Source organism: Saccoglossus kowalevskii, chromosome 13 (genome assembly GCF_978046115.1).
Source record: "Saccoglossus kowalevskii chromosome 13, keSacKowa6.1, whole genome shotgun sequence".
Taxonomy (NCBI): domain Eukaryota; kingdom Metazoa; phylum Hemichordata; class Enteropneusta; family Harrimaniidae; genus Saccoglossus; species Saccoglossus kowalevskii.
The window spans coordinates 9,974,986-9,990,355 of NC_140653.1; the positions used below are offsets into that span (position 1 = coordinate 9,974,986).

The 15,370-nt window shown below is 34.5% G+C and overlaps 1 protein-coding gene across 1 annotated transcript; it reads left to right on the forward strand.

Moving 5' to 3' along the window:
• Positions 1-13,328: 13,328 nt before the first annotated feature.
• Positions 13,329-14,354, forward strand: LOC146734971 (uncharacterized). The gene has a single exon (XM_085507292.1). It carries the CDS (start codon positions 13,329-13,331, stop codon positions 14,352-14,354), a length of 1,026 nt encoding a protein of 341 aa, XP_085363418.1.
• The last annotated feature ends 1,016 nt before the right edge of the window (positions 14,355-15,370 follow it).

A 15,370-nucleotide genomic window follows, 5' to 3' on the forward strand; every position in this document is an offset into this window, starting at 1 on the left:
AACGTACGCCCTCTATCTGAGTTGTGGGTTTTTAAAGGGCGGTCGTCTTCACGCAGCGCGTGTTCAAATTACACGTAAGCAAACAATGTATTTTACACGAGTTGTATACGACGAGGGGGGGTGATATCTGGTACAGGTTACAGGAAATAAAAACGGCATTTTACGTTTTTACAGGAAATAAAATGAAAATTCCTTTTACAGTAAACAATTTACACTTTACAGATAAAGCAAATTCCTATTTACATTTTACATTTTTATAATATTTTTGATAATTTGAGTTGAAGAATCAAAATTGGGAACTGCGTACGAATTACGACATTTAATTTGGAATATACTTTATACGTTTACAAAAAATAAGATCTTTATACAAATTACGGAGGAATAAAATAGCTGATTACATTTTACATCTTGCCCATGTCTACGAATTTACGTTTTTTATTTATTCAAATTACATTATTACGAAAATAAAAACAATTGATTACAGCTTACGAAAATATCCCTTGCCGACCCTCTACGTTGCTATGAGTCCCATATCGAACAGGACGCGATGTGACGAACACCGTCCTTTAAGGTCTACACGCAGATTTGTGGGCACTTTTTTTAGAGACTGTTAAAATTTCGGATCTCTGCCAATGGCGGAACAAACTCAAAAAAATAATTTCACATTATAGGGAACCGAGGCACACGTATATGATTGTTGTATCTGCTCTATGTTTGTCCTGCATTGTTTCTGGTTGACACCCTACCCGGTTGGCCAAACACATTTCTCGCATATACATTCTGCACATCCTCAACATCAGACAAGTTTGCCGCCGATGATAATAGGCATCTGAAATAAACTTAGTCGTCAATATGCATATAGACCTGCCAACCATTGCAATAGAAAGTTTTTTCATAGATCACGAATATCCACCTAAGCATCATATCAAAACTCTACCAAACTCGAATTAGGGGAATGTTGTTGAATAAAATTAGTGCATGAAACAGCACGGGACAGAGGGCGTAATGACTGAAAACACATTTATTGGTTTGTATAATATATTACTATAGCAACCATGCAAAACAAACATGTCAGATCCCTAGTTTTCCCAAGCTCACGTAAAGCAGACTTTGTATCAAATACTATATTATACTTTATTCCCTACCCCTTCGTACTGTACAAGAATACTAGTAGTATATCAATCTTTCAAGATCTTTGAAATAATTTGATTAGAAAATTGAACTAAATCATCAATATATCACTGTTTTTGAACGACGAAAATTCAAAGATCTTACTAAACCAACTTACTTTCCAATTAAAATTGTTATACTATATTGTTGAACGTAAAGTTAAGAGTTTAGTAAAAATGAATAATTGGAAAATCTGCACCCTACGTGCATGACGAGTATAGGACGAGTGCTGATACATTTGTGTTGTATGGCTGTCACAGTAATATATTTATGTGCCAAACATACATGTGCACTTTCTGGTAAATAATTGCACTGATATTAGCACAGGCCGTCACCGGTACTTCCATTTATAAGATTGAAGAAGTTGCATGAATAACAATTACATAACAACAATAGATAACTCTGCCACATTTTCAATCAGCTTCTTACATGTACATGCAATTGCTTCCTTGCCTTCCCAGACTCATTTTCACACTCCATAGACAACTTCGAGTCTCTAACATCTTTATTTTGCCATATACAACTTTACATATAGACGATTATTTTGTAATATTCACTTCGATTTGGTTTGTAATATTTCTGCATTTCATTCTTCTAAAACTTAGTATTCCTTTTTCTAAAACAAATTCTTGAATAGCCACATCTTTTAAAATCTACCTCCGTCTTTCCACCATACAACCACACGAAGAGAGCCTAGCTTGTACATGCTTTTATCCAACCGACTTATTCCATTTCCACAAAAACTGTTTAACCTTATCTGACAAGAATGGCCCTTCAGACAATGTATCTCCCTTTCCAAAATCTAAACAACTGTGTTGCCTCCTTGTATAACTTTCTCATAAAGCCCCACACATGCAAGTTAGTCACTTTCTCGAAATTTTTGAAAACAACTGTTTTACCTTCATACCCACATTTTTGACAACTTGCCCGCCCTAGACGTCAACCCGTCAACCCAAAACCGATTCTCTGACCTCTCGTTTTCATTCCAAACCAACTATTTCAAATCACAAGATATTAAAAATTCTTCCAAACATTCCAAAGAACCTTTGCTAAGCCCACACAAACACAATTCCCGTTGTTCCATGAAAAGCTCAAAAACTGGCCCCTGGAAAATATGTTTCAGTCTCCTCATCCAATGTTACGCATACCCAAAAATATTCCAGCTTTCCAAGACAACATTTTCCATTTATCTGAACTTTCTATGTAATATAGTAAAACACACTTTATTATTTCCGAATACAATAATAACATTTTCTTTCAACAAAATATATTTACACACTACAACAATCAGCTATGGATGCATCTTTTGATGAGAAAGTACACATACAAACTGAAAAACACTACGATAAAGATATTTTCGATATTGTGAAATTCGTGTTTTTTGTTTTGTTTTATGTTTTAAACCTGAAAACAACTGATTGTGACAAGAAAATATGTATTCTATATGAATATGAACACCAATGATAATTAACATAATTAAAGATTACAAGTGAATATTAAATAAAAAAAATGCCGTATTCTTTATATTTCTGCATTTCGTTTGTATTGAATTATGTATGATGGCTTAATTATCGTCTTATTAAACCTTATCTCAGGTACACGGGATCGTTACGTTCGCCAACCCTTCGACCGAACAAAGTCAAACACAGAGATGGAATCGTGTCAACTTCTAGTCCCAGCGCCACGTGGAGAGCTCACCAAGGCTGACCCGACTGGCGGAGAACTCCACAAGACCCTCGGGGTGAGCTCTCTCAAGACTCACCTGCCTCGTGGGAAAACTCTCCAAGACTGACCAAGACCAGCATTATTTACTTCTCCAAACTGTAACCTATCACATGGAAGTTTAAGAGCTCGAGGCGTGGCCTCCACACATTTCACTCGCATGTAGCCAATCACATGAAGTACTTAACACGTCATATATATTTAATTAATTGTCCGGTACAAACTCACAATAACAATCTGTGAGCAAAGTTTATATCGTAATTAGTTCCAATCACTGACTAAAGTTACGCCCAGTACCTTGTATAAGCTTAAATGATGACAGGTTATGGGGGAGTGTAGATACATGTATTAACTAGCACTTCACATGAAACCAGTCATCAATTCGTATCAATGACCGATCTCTAGACACACGGAAATAAATCCTGACATATGACTGATATGAAAGCAGCTGAGTGGAATCACAAACTATGTAGTGTCTTCACAACTCATGTATGAACAATAACTTAATAAATACGATTTTACCTGGTCAAAATACTGTATTTTCTTCCATAAAAACAAAATAATTTCACAATGTCGAAAATGGAAAGTATTTGAAAGGTAATTTTGTTTGTAGTTGTAAACGTGATTATGCTTGTCTATCTAAAATATTTACACAATTATACGCAGCTTTACAGAATATATTATCTAGTGATGGATTGCATACAATGCTTTTTCACGAGTACTGATGAGGTTATTTGTCCGTCTGTGGTTATAGCAGCAGCTATATAATGTGAAATTTGATTTGAAATGATAGTCCTCTCTCGTAGTTGAAATACCCATCTTTTATTATATATTATAATTGAAACGTGTTACACTGCGCCCTCTAAGCTGATATGACGCACAGCTGCTGAAGTTTTGCTATAACACAACTGGTTGCGTCAATTCACTGGCGCGTTTTTGACGCAACTAAAAATCTTACATTGATCATGAAAGACATCTTTCTATAGTTATGGAATTTGTAATTTGGTAAAATGTCATTTAAATTTTATAAACAAAATAAGTGCGAAAACTAAGGAAACCAGGGACCACATTATTTTTGTGTTAAATCAGTAACATATATTTTTTTCTTGAAGAGCAAACTTTTCCGCAGCCAGTGATTTGGGGATTTCGATTTTGACACAGGATCCCTGCAATATCAGTACCTGTAGAGGGTACATTGCACTATACAAAATGTAGGTGCTTGCCTTGCACCTGGTAAATATGTTTAGAATCAATTCTCATTAATATGTTAAGTACATTGTAAAGAATGTTTAATATATTTTTTTATAATTCTTTGCTATATTCGATGTAACATTTTGCAAGCATTATATCAGCCACAATATAATACAACGACGTGACTGAACACTAAAACTCGTATTTCAACTATTAAAATTTGGGCGATACAATTATTTATAGCTATACGATGTGGTCTCGTCTAATTGTGGATCGACATTTTTTGATCATTGACAAGGCTTACAAATTAGACCTGCCAGGATTTTCTCCAGTATAGATAATCTTAAGTCACAATCGATTGATGGTTATCATGTGAACAGCGAGCCGATTACCACAAGGCATATACTTAATTCAAAAGAACAATGTTACTATATATTTTCGCAATTGTAAATCATGTATACGTATTTTTCATAATTATCTGTATTTACGTTATGCATACGTTTGTATTAGTATTTGTTGTTCGATGCTATATACATATATTTTTTTTTATATATTACAGGGACATTGTCAGCTCTATTGTTTCAAGACAATTATGTTTTGATCAATACATTTTACAAACAAATGTGACACAAAAGTCTTAGAAAACAACAAAACAGACACAAAGACGTTTTACTTAAATGCCATATTAAATTGCATACCTTTGTTTTCAAAAATTGCGAAATGGTTGCTAAAACCATACTGATTTAAATTGAACAGTTAACTGACACAAAAAACAACAGATAAATGCTAATGTATTTGTTATTGAGTTCAGTTATTAGTCATGAAATTCGAGTAAAAACGATAATTTCTTCAAGAACCAAATACAAATGTTAAATAAAGAAGCAATTAAATAATTCAAATTGCGGCATGCAATAACTTAAAACAGAATCAATCCGATTCTTAATAAATTTTTACAGTTAAAATAAGATATAAGTACGTTTCTTGTATACCATTATGTGGTATTCACAGTTAATTTGAAAAATTGTGTCATAATCTCTTTGAATCTAAATTTAATATTCGCGTAGTAACTAAACCATTTATCTACCATATTTCAAAGTGAAATAACACAATCTTGCAGCCCCCATGGTGTTGCAGGAAATTATTAGCTACTTAAATGTAGCTAAATACTGATAAGTGACTGAAATATAAACGTTAACAGCGAGTTACAATTTGAAATAATAATATATGAGTAGGACAATGTGTTCATGACTACTTCAATAACAATATTTGTATTTGTGTACCATGTAATCGCCATAGTTTGTAACAAATTCATGTCCATCTTCACTGACAGCATTAGATTCCCAGTCACACTGACCACCATCAATCTCAGTAATCAGCTTCTCATCAGATAAGTATATCTGGATCTGAGAGTAGGACACTGTGTTCATGACTACTTCAATAACAATATTTGTATTTGTGTACCTTGTAATCGCCATAGTCTGTAATAAACACATGTCCATCTTCACTGACATCCATAGATTCCCAGTCACACTGACCACCATCAATCTCAGTAATCAGCTTCTCATCAGATAAGTATATCTGGATCTGAGAGTAGGACAATGTGTTCATGACTACTTCAATAACAATATTTGTATTTGTGTACCTTGTAATCGCCATAGTTTGTAACAAATTCATGTCCATCTTCACTGACAGCAATAGATTCCCAGTCACACTGACCACCATCAATCTCAGTAATCAGCTTCTCATCAGATGAGTATATCTTGATCTGAGAGTAGCGCTCTGTGTCATTAACTTGTTGATTCAGTACTAGCATGAGCCCATTATTATTAATACACAGTGCGCGTGGATTATCAAATCTATGTCCTGATTCCCAACATGCACCAAATCTACGCAGTGGTCTACCTGTGACGTCATACCATTGTTTACAACCACCATTAAAATCACACACTGCGACTTCATTCCTACTATTCACTATTGCCTTGACAGGTGTATTCAGTTGACCAAATCGTTTAGTTTTACATCCAATCTTTCTAACATACGTACCAACATCAGCGAATACAAACACACAACCAGCATCCTTGTCAGTAACATATATACATCCATTGTTATCAGTAGTTACTGCATATGGATACTGGAAATGGGGATGTGCAAATTCCTGTACGTGTTCTTCATGATGTATATACACGCATTTTCTAGACTGAGACACTGTAACTAAACTGTTTGTATGTGTATCTGGCATTATGGTAACATCAGATCCCTTTATGGGTAACTTCCCTTCATGCTGTCCATTATTTGCATTGAAAACTTGCACGGTACGATTGCTATCTGCTACTAACACTTCCTGGTTGTTATACATAGCTATTCCCATTGGGTTTCTCCAAAACATTCCAACACCATTCCCATGTCCACCAAACGTTAATATTGGGTTATTTTCCAGTACTTGTATCAGATGTTTACTTTGAAAAACATGTCTGTCTGCCTTTATATGTACGCTTAATGTATGCTCTCCAAATGTCTGTGGTAGAAACATGATGTCATGTGTATACTCATTACTTCTTTGCACACGGCACGGTATTTGCGCGTGATCTGGATCTATTAATTCGGCTTGTATTTCTGTACGCAATGAAGTAAAATATGTTACACTTGCAGCACTATTTCCAATCACTACAGTTGATGGCGCTTCCACGACAGGCTTTAGATCAGGTTCCACCATTACATAACACATGTCCTTTATTATTTTCAGAATGTTTGGTTTACTTTATTCTCTGATTGTAAAATCTATCTTGGGTATATTTGGTTCTTGACGAATACGTGACGTAAATTCTTCCAATCTGCCAGATAAAACATTTCTAACAGACATAAATTCTTGTTGACTGCCTTCATCGACTGCACGTTCGTTTAGTGTACATGCTTGTTTGAGTTGTTTCGCATCAGTTTTAATCTGCGAATGTACTTTCTCGATGGCATTAATTTGCATTTGAAAAGCCTTTCGCAGTTTAAATTTAATACGTTCACGTTCAGCTGTTATGTGTGCTATTAATTCATTGTATATTGCATTCACTTCATTTTCCAGTTCTTCTCGTCTTTCTTCATTCTCATCAATTTGCTCAGAAATCTTATTTTCTATTTTAAGGATCTGGTCTAATTCAGTTCTACCGCTCTTTATTGCATCTCGAAACGTGTTCTCATATTTTGTAACAATCTTTTCCACGCTTGTTATTCGATGTCCACCAATATCCCGGTAATCTGCAATCGTACAATCTTTGCATATTATTGTTTGACATTGCGGTTTTTCACAGAAATAACGAAGCACCTCATCATGGCGAGGACAGAATAATGTACGCTTTTCAAACTTTTTCTTTATATTGCCCAATTCTCTGAGGCTGTCAATGTCAACAATATATATCATTATTTTGCACATGAGCATGGAGGCACACTTGGCACAAAAACATGGCACACTCCTTGTGCCCACACCATGCTACTGCAAGTTCATTGACATGGTAACGACATATAGGAATTCTCTTTCCTCTTATCTGATAATAATCAAAGTAATTGTTAGCAAGGAAATTGTCAGGAAAACAATGAATATCCTGCTTTGTGGTATGTATCTTAAAATCAACCGGACATTTAAAATATTTATGGCCTTTGTCGAACTCTTCCTACAAACAGTCTGAACACACTGAGTGAAGACATGGAAGTAGTTTTAAATATCTTGACTCAATACCACATCTGCGGCACTTGATTGGTTCAGGAAGGTATTCCCGTGATTCCATAATTTCTGCCATTTACATCGGTATTTATATCTTGTATCAAATGATTACCCTGCAAGTGTAAATCAATTAGTGAGGTTGAAACAGCGGGTCAAAGTTCATAACTAGAAATACTACCACCAAACTGTGGAACATAACAGGCGATGTTGTTGGATTAACATTCTCTATTCTCTATTTATGTTTTTGCTTTTTTCTGAAGTATGAATTTAGTGAAATATTGTACATATGTACTAATTCATTATGCTGAGTTCATATTAAATAGGTGTGTTACAGGTTGATTTACCATAGTTTGGCCAAGAACGGTCTGTAAGCATTACAAACGGATTGTTCTGAAAATACAAACACTAAATCGCTTATGCATATGGAACTGTGTTCATAATAACATTAAGGGGTAGTTTTGGGCAACTGATGTGAAATGTTATCTATAATTGTAACAAAGTTAGACAATAAGTCTGTTTGTTCATTTAGATATGAAGATATGGGATTTTTGTCATTGGCTTGATAAATTGTTCTCAGTGATGTGTGCATATTAGTCAGGATAGTTTCCATATGCTATCTCAGGAACCAATATAACAATCAGTAACAGTCACATCAAAGAAGAACAAACTAAAATGAAGTATTTGAGAAATATTTTTGGCATCACATAAATTGTGCTTCATGGCAATGTATTTTGTTAATTTAGTAATACACTGGGTCAGTAATGTGAGTTAAATTTGTGTGGAGCAATAATTCTGCCATTGTTATTTCTAGAGATAGAACAATCTGATTAAAATGAAATCCTAGTCTCAGCTTTTTTTTGTATATTTATTTTATTTTATTTTGATCCAGTAATTATTTTTTGAAGTTTTGGTAATTGTATGTAGGGCGGAATAAAAAAAAATCACAAAATCAAAATCAAAGTAAAATAAAAAGGCATTAATAAGATAAGTAATAAAAATTAAAATAAGTTTATAGTCAAAATAATTAAAGCCTGTGCACTACATCAGATTTTAATCAGATTGTGTATTTTAATTACTATGCCTTAAGATTCAAATGTATTTCTTAAGGAACTAACAGAAATGTAAATCGTCAGATGGTATGTATCATTTAAAATATGTTTGTAGTTTATTTATTACTTGCTTGAGAGTATGTTAATTACAATAATTTTATGTATTTTAAACTATTTCACAGATACTGGATAATGATACTGTTTCTCTGTTGTCAATTGAAACACTTAAGAACTTGGGATTAAAAGTTGGAGAAATAGCTAAATGACAAGATGAATTAAAGAAAGGTATGCTTCTGTTGTATATAATTGATCTTAGTACCATTAGTAATTCACCTCAGTTTGTTTCAATGTCTAGACTAGTTAACTAGCTACTACCAGTATGATCAGACTTGTTACTATCGCCATCATATTACAGTATCACTGACAGTTTTTTCTAAAAGAAAAATGCACAGTATGAATCCTAACAGTTCCTGAACTGAAAACTGGGATTAGTGTGTACACACCTTAATTAAGCATTATGGGAAGTTTAGGCACATTTAATTTTTAATTGACTCCCATGTGCGAAGCACACAACGGGAGTCTTTGCAGTTAGTGTGTGTGTATATGTGTCCGTCTGTTCCACTGCTATCTCAAGAACCATACATCGGTTTTTTGATTTCCTTTGATCTCAGCAACCATTGAGCTGATTTTGTTTATATTTAGGAGGATTACACCTTGACGCGAGTAGATGTGCTTCTGACAGTAATGACCACGCTCTCCCAAAAATATGCAAATTATATCAATGTATTTATTTGTTGCTATCTCTACCACCACCGTGTAAATTTTATTCATATTTGGTATCATTACACCTTGGCATGAGTAGATGTGCTTTTGGCAATAATGACCACACCCTCCCAAAAATTCAAATTAAAACAATGCAGTTATTAGTCCCCGTTCGAACGAAGTCCAAAAACGGGGACTTATAATTCGATCTCCGTCCGACTGGCAGCCATCTTGTTTTTTGAAAATGTTGTATTTTGGACATGCTTTGTCAGTTGTCATTCAAACTTGGTACATAGATCATACATCTTAGGATACATGTCCATGACGATTTATTCCGCAATTCGATCAAATATGGTCGACTGGCAGGCATCTTATTTTTTTATGCGATATCTTGGACGTGCTCTGTCAGTTTTCATTCAAATTTGGCACATACATGTACTTTATACATGTTAGGATGCATGTCCATGACAATTTGTTTCAAAATCTGGTCAAGGATGGCCGATTGACAGCCATCTGACTTTTTGGCCTTATTACTATATTTCCACAATTTATGTACCATTTTCATTCGTATTTAGCACATATATGCTGTTTTTATTTTTGGCCATATTACTACTACACGGAACACGTGTTTTGATGTAAATAAACAATCTGTTGTATACGCCACTTGGAACTCAAGTTTCAAGGACACGCTCGCGACAACCCCTCTGCTTTAATATGATGAGCACAAAGAGAACTTTAAAAAATTTAATGGGGACTGTGTCATTTGATCTTTGATTTGACCCAGGTCCTGGTAATATACTAAAACCTTAAGTCATGTACATCACTCAGATTTATGAATGCAGTTTCTTGAGCAAGTATACATGTACATGGGTAACAAATAGTTTTGTTGCACTTGTGTACTCTGAGATTCTGAACATGGGTCAGTGGAAGTTCTTAGTTGTCATAACAAAACTAGATTATGGGAAATCACTTTATGATGAGTTGTACCCACATAGAGTACATATTCATTCACCTGTTAGCAGATGTTCCTTGTACTACTTTGTAATCAAATAACGGGAACTGTAACATTCATGTCTTGTTTTTCATGAGTTTGAATCCAGTCATATATCTCTGACATGCTTGCAGCAATTCTTTGTCAATACATGTATGATAGATATTTTCGTAATACTGTACTGTTCCAGCAAACAATATTTACGTAAGAAATGTTATGTGTCATGCATGGCTTGCTGTATTGTGTCATGTTATATATTTTGATATCTCAATAGCTATTGGCTTCAATTATTGAGACAATGATGACATGGGGATGATATTATAAATTCATTATTGACATATTATGTCAAACATTTATATGGCTTATATGCTTACATACATACAGGTATATATCTGATTATTTATTAAAAAAACATGTCAAAAAAGTGCAAATAATTGACATTGAACATTTTATGGTATGTAAAGGCTGATGATATGGTTTTAGCTATGGATAAGTATTTTTGTTACATGTATATAATAATTCTTTGGATTAGCCTAAAAATGAATAAAGTCCTTTCACATCATCATTCTTTTCTGAGATGACATAGTCTAGAGATGCAACCATATATTGTTTAAACTTAAAAAACTCATCATTTCAGCATTGAAGAAGTCTCGTATTAGTGATCTGGTAAAGCATATAAGAAAAAAAAGGAAAATAATTGGCAAAGAGAAGAAAGGCCATGTGCCAAGTTCTACTAAGTCAAGTTCACATGTATGTATGTGTGTGTTTATGCATGTGTCAATAAAATTGAGGACCTTAAATTAATATTACCTCCTACCGCTGTAATATAAAGTGTTTGGGTGCATGACCAGATTTCAGTCACTAAGACAGTTCACAAATAAATTGAATGTATATCTGCGTGTGGTATGCTTTGACTGATTTGTTGCAAAAAATTAAAGGAACAGAACAATGTAGTATCTAATGTGGTACATGTTCAAAGATTTTATAATTGGATCAAATATGGCTTACTGGCGACCATTTTGTTTGTGAAAATTCAGCTATATTTTGCACATGTGTGGAGCAATTCACTTCAACCTTTATAAATGGATAGTACATCATAGCATACATATGTATGCATTAATTTTGACATATGGTCAAAGATGTTTTCAAACTTGGTGCATAGGTTATGTATTGAAGGTTACATATGCATATCAAATATTTTTCTGATACATTACATTAAAGGAGTATTTAGTTTAATTTTCAAGAATGCTCCATAATAGTAAATCATAACTTCATGTTCTACCCTGGTTGTGAGAAGTAGTTCATGTGTTCATCTTTATAATTACCGGTAGCACTTATACTGATTCTTTTTGCTAACAGGCATCAGTCTCACGAAAACCTAAGAAGAAGTTTCACATTGGTTGGCTGCATTCTGAAGATGGTCAACCTTACAAGCAGGTGAAAATGATTGATGGTGGTGGAACAAGGATTGTAGAGTACAGTGCAGAAGACACCATTTCAGTACAGACAGTGATAGACATGGGGAAAAAACTGTTCAAGAAGAACATTGACAAGTATGGCGGAATAAGTGAGATGTATATAGCATTAGGAAATTTTTCTAGAGAAAAGATAACTACTTTTACTAATGTTGATGGCGAGGAATGTAATTATGATGAATACCTAAAATCACATGGGTTATTTCCCAGTAAATGCAGATTGTATTTAATGACATCTACTGTGAGTTTTTCAAGTGCAGCCACTGCTGACAATTCTCCATATATGGAAGAAAATGGTGGGACATCATCAAATGCTCGTATTAGTACAGATGTCATAGAACATACAACTGAAAGACAATCACCACTTCTCCCTGCAGGTGCAGATGATATCAGAAAAACAGAAATGACTGAAGGTGACATTCCATCTGGCTCAAATGTTATCATGCCAAGGACTGATTGTCCTGAACAGTCAAATGAGAGGAAACCAAGTGTAGTATTTGCAGTACCAAGAATTGGTCTTGGGGAGAATCACAAATACAAGAGATCAGTGCTACAAACCGTGATTATGGTAAACCTCAATTTGTGCCTGAACAGGACAACTCATTAGCAGATTCTAATGTTGATACGATTCTACATATTTCCTCCAATGCAGTTGGTAAAACAAATAAAGTCAGTAAAGAATCGGGTATAGAAGTGGGTGCTGAAAGGAAACGTTCATCATTGTCAATGGAGCCAACAGAGGGAGATAAGCTCAACATTTCATACTCAAAAGAAGGTGCATCATGCTATTCTGACGTTGTATTTACAATATCAGCTTCATCTAGAGCTCAGTGTAAAGAAATATGTCTCTGGTCTGATCCAGATATTGAATCTTCACAAGATTTTGATCCTATACGCAATGGATTTAAAGTGAGAGCGATATGCAAGAAGGACGTGCTATTTTTAGATTACAAATGCATGGATGGAAATGATTTAAAGTATGTCTTTCCAATGGCAAATGGGTTTGACAATTCTAAAATAATATTGCATGAGCCAGCTGAAATCTGGGGTTATGAAGACAAACTGTTAGTACTTGGTGTGATCGCTTCCTGTCATGGACAGGTGTCATCTATACATGGAAAAAGGATGATGTTATTATATCCGAAGACTCTGATCATTGCTGTCTTTGGATAACTGATTCTGGCTTGTACAAAGTAATTGTAACATTTGATGGAATGTTTGAAGAATCTGCAAATGTAAGTATCGTTGAAGTATGTACAATGACAGGGAGTGGGCGAGAAGAAGGAAAACTTGTAAAACAGATACCAAGTTTGTCACAGAAACTACAGCCTGATTCCAGGAAGAAAGCAAGATCCATTCAAGAAGTTGTTCCATCATCCTCACAAAGTGCAGCAAATGCTTATGTACCCCAAATCAAGGTAAAGGATGTACAGTACAGAAGAGCTGATGAAATTGGCAGAGGTGCATTTGGCATAGTGTATAGAGGTAAATGGCTTGGCACAGATGTGGCTATCAAAGAAATAAAGGGAAGAAATGTAAAACTTCTGCAAGGAAGTATTAAAAGGGAGGTTCAAATACATAGTAGGATCAGACATCCAAATATCGTGCAGCTTATGGCAACTGCTGTTGAAAAGAATACAATGATCATTGTCTCTGAATATATTGATGGGCCAAACATGGATGATCTTCTTTTTACTGGTGAGCACATAGAGTTTAATATTCCAAATGACCGAAAGCCATATATCACCAAGCAACTGTGCCAAGCAATATCATACATGCATGAGAATAATATCATTCATCAGGACATAAAACCTGCTAACATTTTAATCGCAAAGAATACCATGGTTACAAAAATTTGTGACATGGGTGTTAGCAAACTTATAAAGCGTCATACAACACTTCATGCAGGCAGCAGTGCTATAGCTGGAACACCATCGTACATGGCTCCCGAATGTCTAATTCAACAAACTAAAGCAAGTACGATGTCTGATATGTGGTCCCTTGGAATTACGCTAATTGAGCTGTACACGAAACATCATGCATGGGGCCTTGACAAAGACGAGTCAACACACGAGGGTAGCCTTGCTGATGACAACCAAGAAGATGATCTACAGCAACTAACTAATTTGATGGTAGCACAAAAAATGCCATGTTCATTGGAGACATTAATCACTGAAGGATGCTATGGTCATTCATTTGTTGGACTTCTCAGTAGATGTGTGGATTACTGTCCAGATAATAGACCCTCTGCCCTAGAGTGTATTGATATTCTGGGAGCAAATTAATAATAGTAAATTAGTTTACTATTCGTTCTAAAACCTTTTGCAGGAAGCATTTCTTCAAAGTAGTCTGAGCTGAGGAAGACAATATATTACCCAATATAAAACAATTGATAAATTATCTTAACCTTGAGCAAAGCTATTTGACACAGAAATGAACTATGCATACCGGTATATGCCATTCTGCTCTATTACAGTTGCATGGGCCATTGGTACAAAGGTGTGTATAGATAGAATGAGCCATTTCAGTTGTGATCAATGCAAATGTCGAATAAAACAAGATATGGTATTTGGGATTCTGGTTTATTTTTAGTTACATAAGTCATATATGTATCTTGGGCATTCATGATTTTATTTAATTTTTTGACTCCCTTGTGTGAAGCACATAATGGAAGTCTGTGGTTAGTGCATCTGTGTGTGTATGTGTGTCTGTTCCACTGATATAAAACCAATTATCAAATTCCAATGAAACTTGATACTTAGATGATCTGGGATAATGTACAGTTCTTATTAGTTTTTGGATGAAGTTTGTGCACAATAATGATTCATTTTGCATATAAATTAGCCAATATTTAACTTTTCCACCAATATCTCAATCACTCATCAGATTCAGTGAAACTTGGTACATACACATGTAGATGCTTAGGGATAACCCATATACATGTTCAGTTTAGGGTTAAGTTTTGTGCTTATTAATTACCTAACTTGCATAAATTAACCAATTTACAGGTTCTCCATAGATATCTTGAATACCACTGATTAAATTTAATGACACTGAGTACATGCTTTTAGATAATCCATAGTTCTGATTACTTCAAGGTTGAAATCCATGCATAATAATTACTTGTTATTAGTTTCATGTTTGTTTCTTACTATGCATAACTGTAATGTACTATTGCAGATAGGGACTAGCAGCTGGTGCTTTAATTTTGTTGTCTGACAAGTTATATGACCAAAATATTAGTTCATCATATATGGTCATTATTTTATTAAATAGTTACAATTGTTAAACGTTAGCTACT

Excerpts from the sequence above, each read along its gene's own strand:
- LOC146734971 (XM_085507292.1), top strand. The coding sequence starts at position 13,329 with ATGACAGGGAGTGGGCGAGAAGAAGGAAAACTTGTAAAACAGATACCA.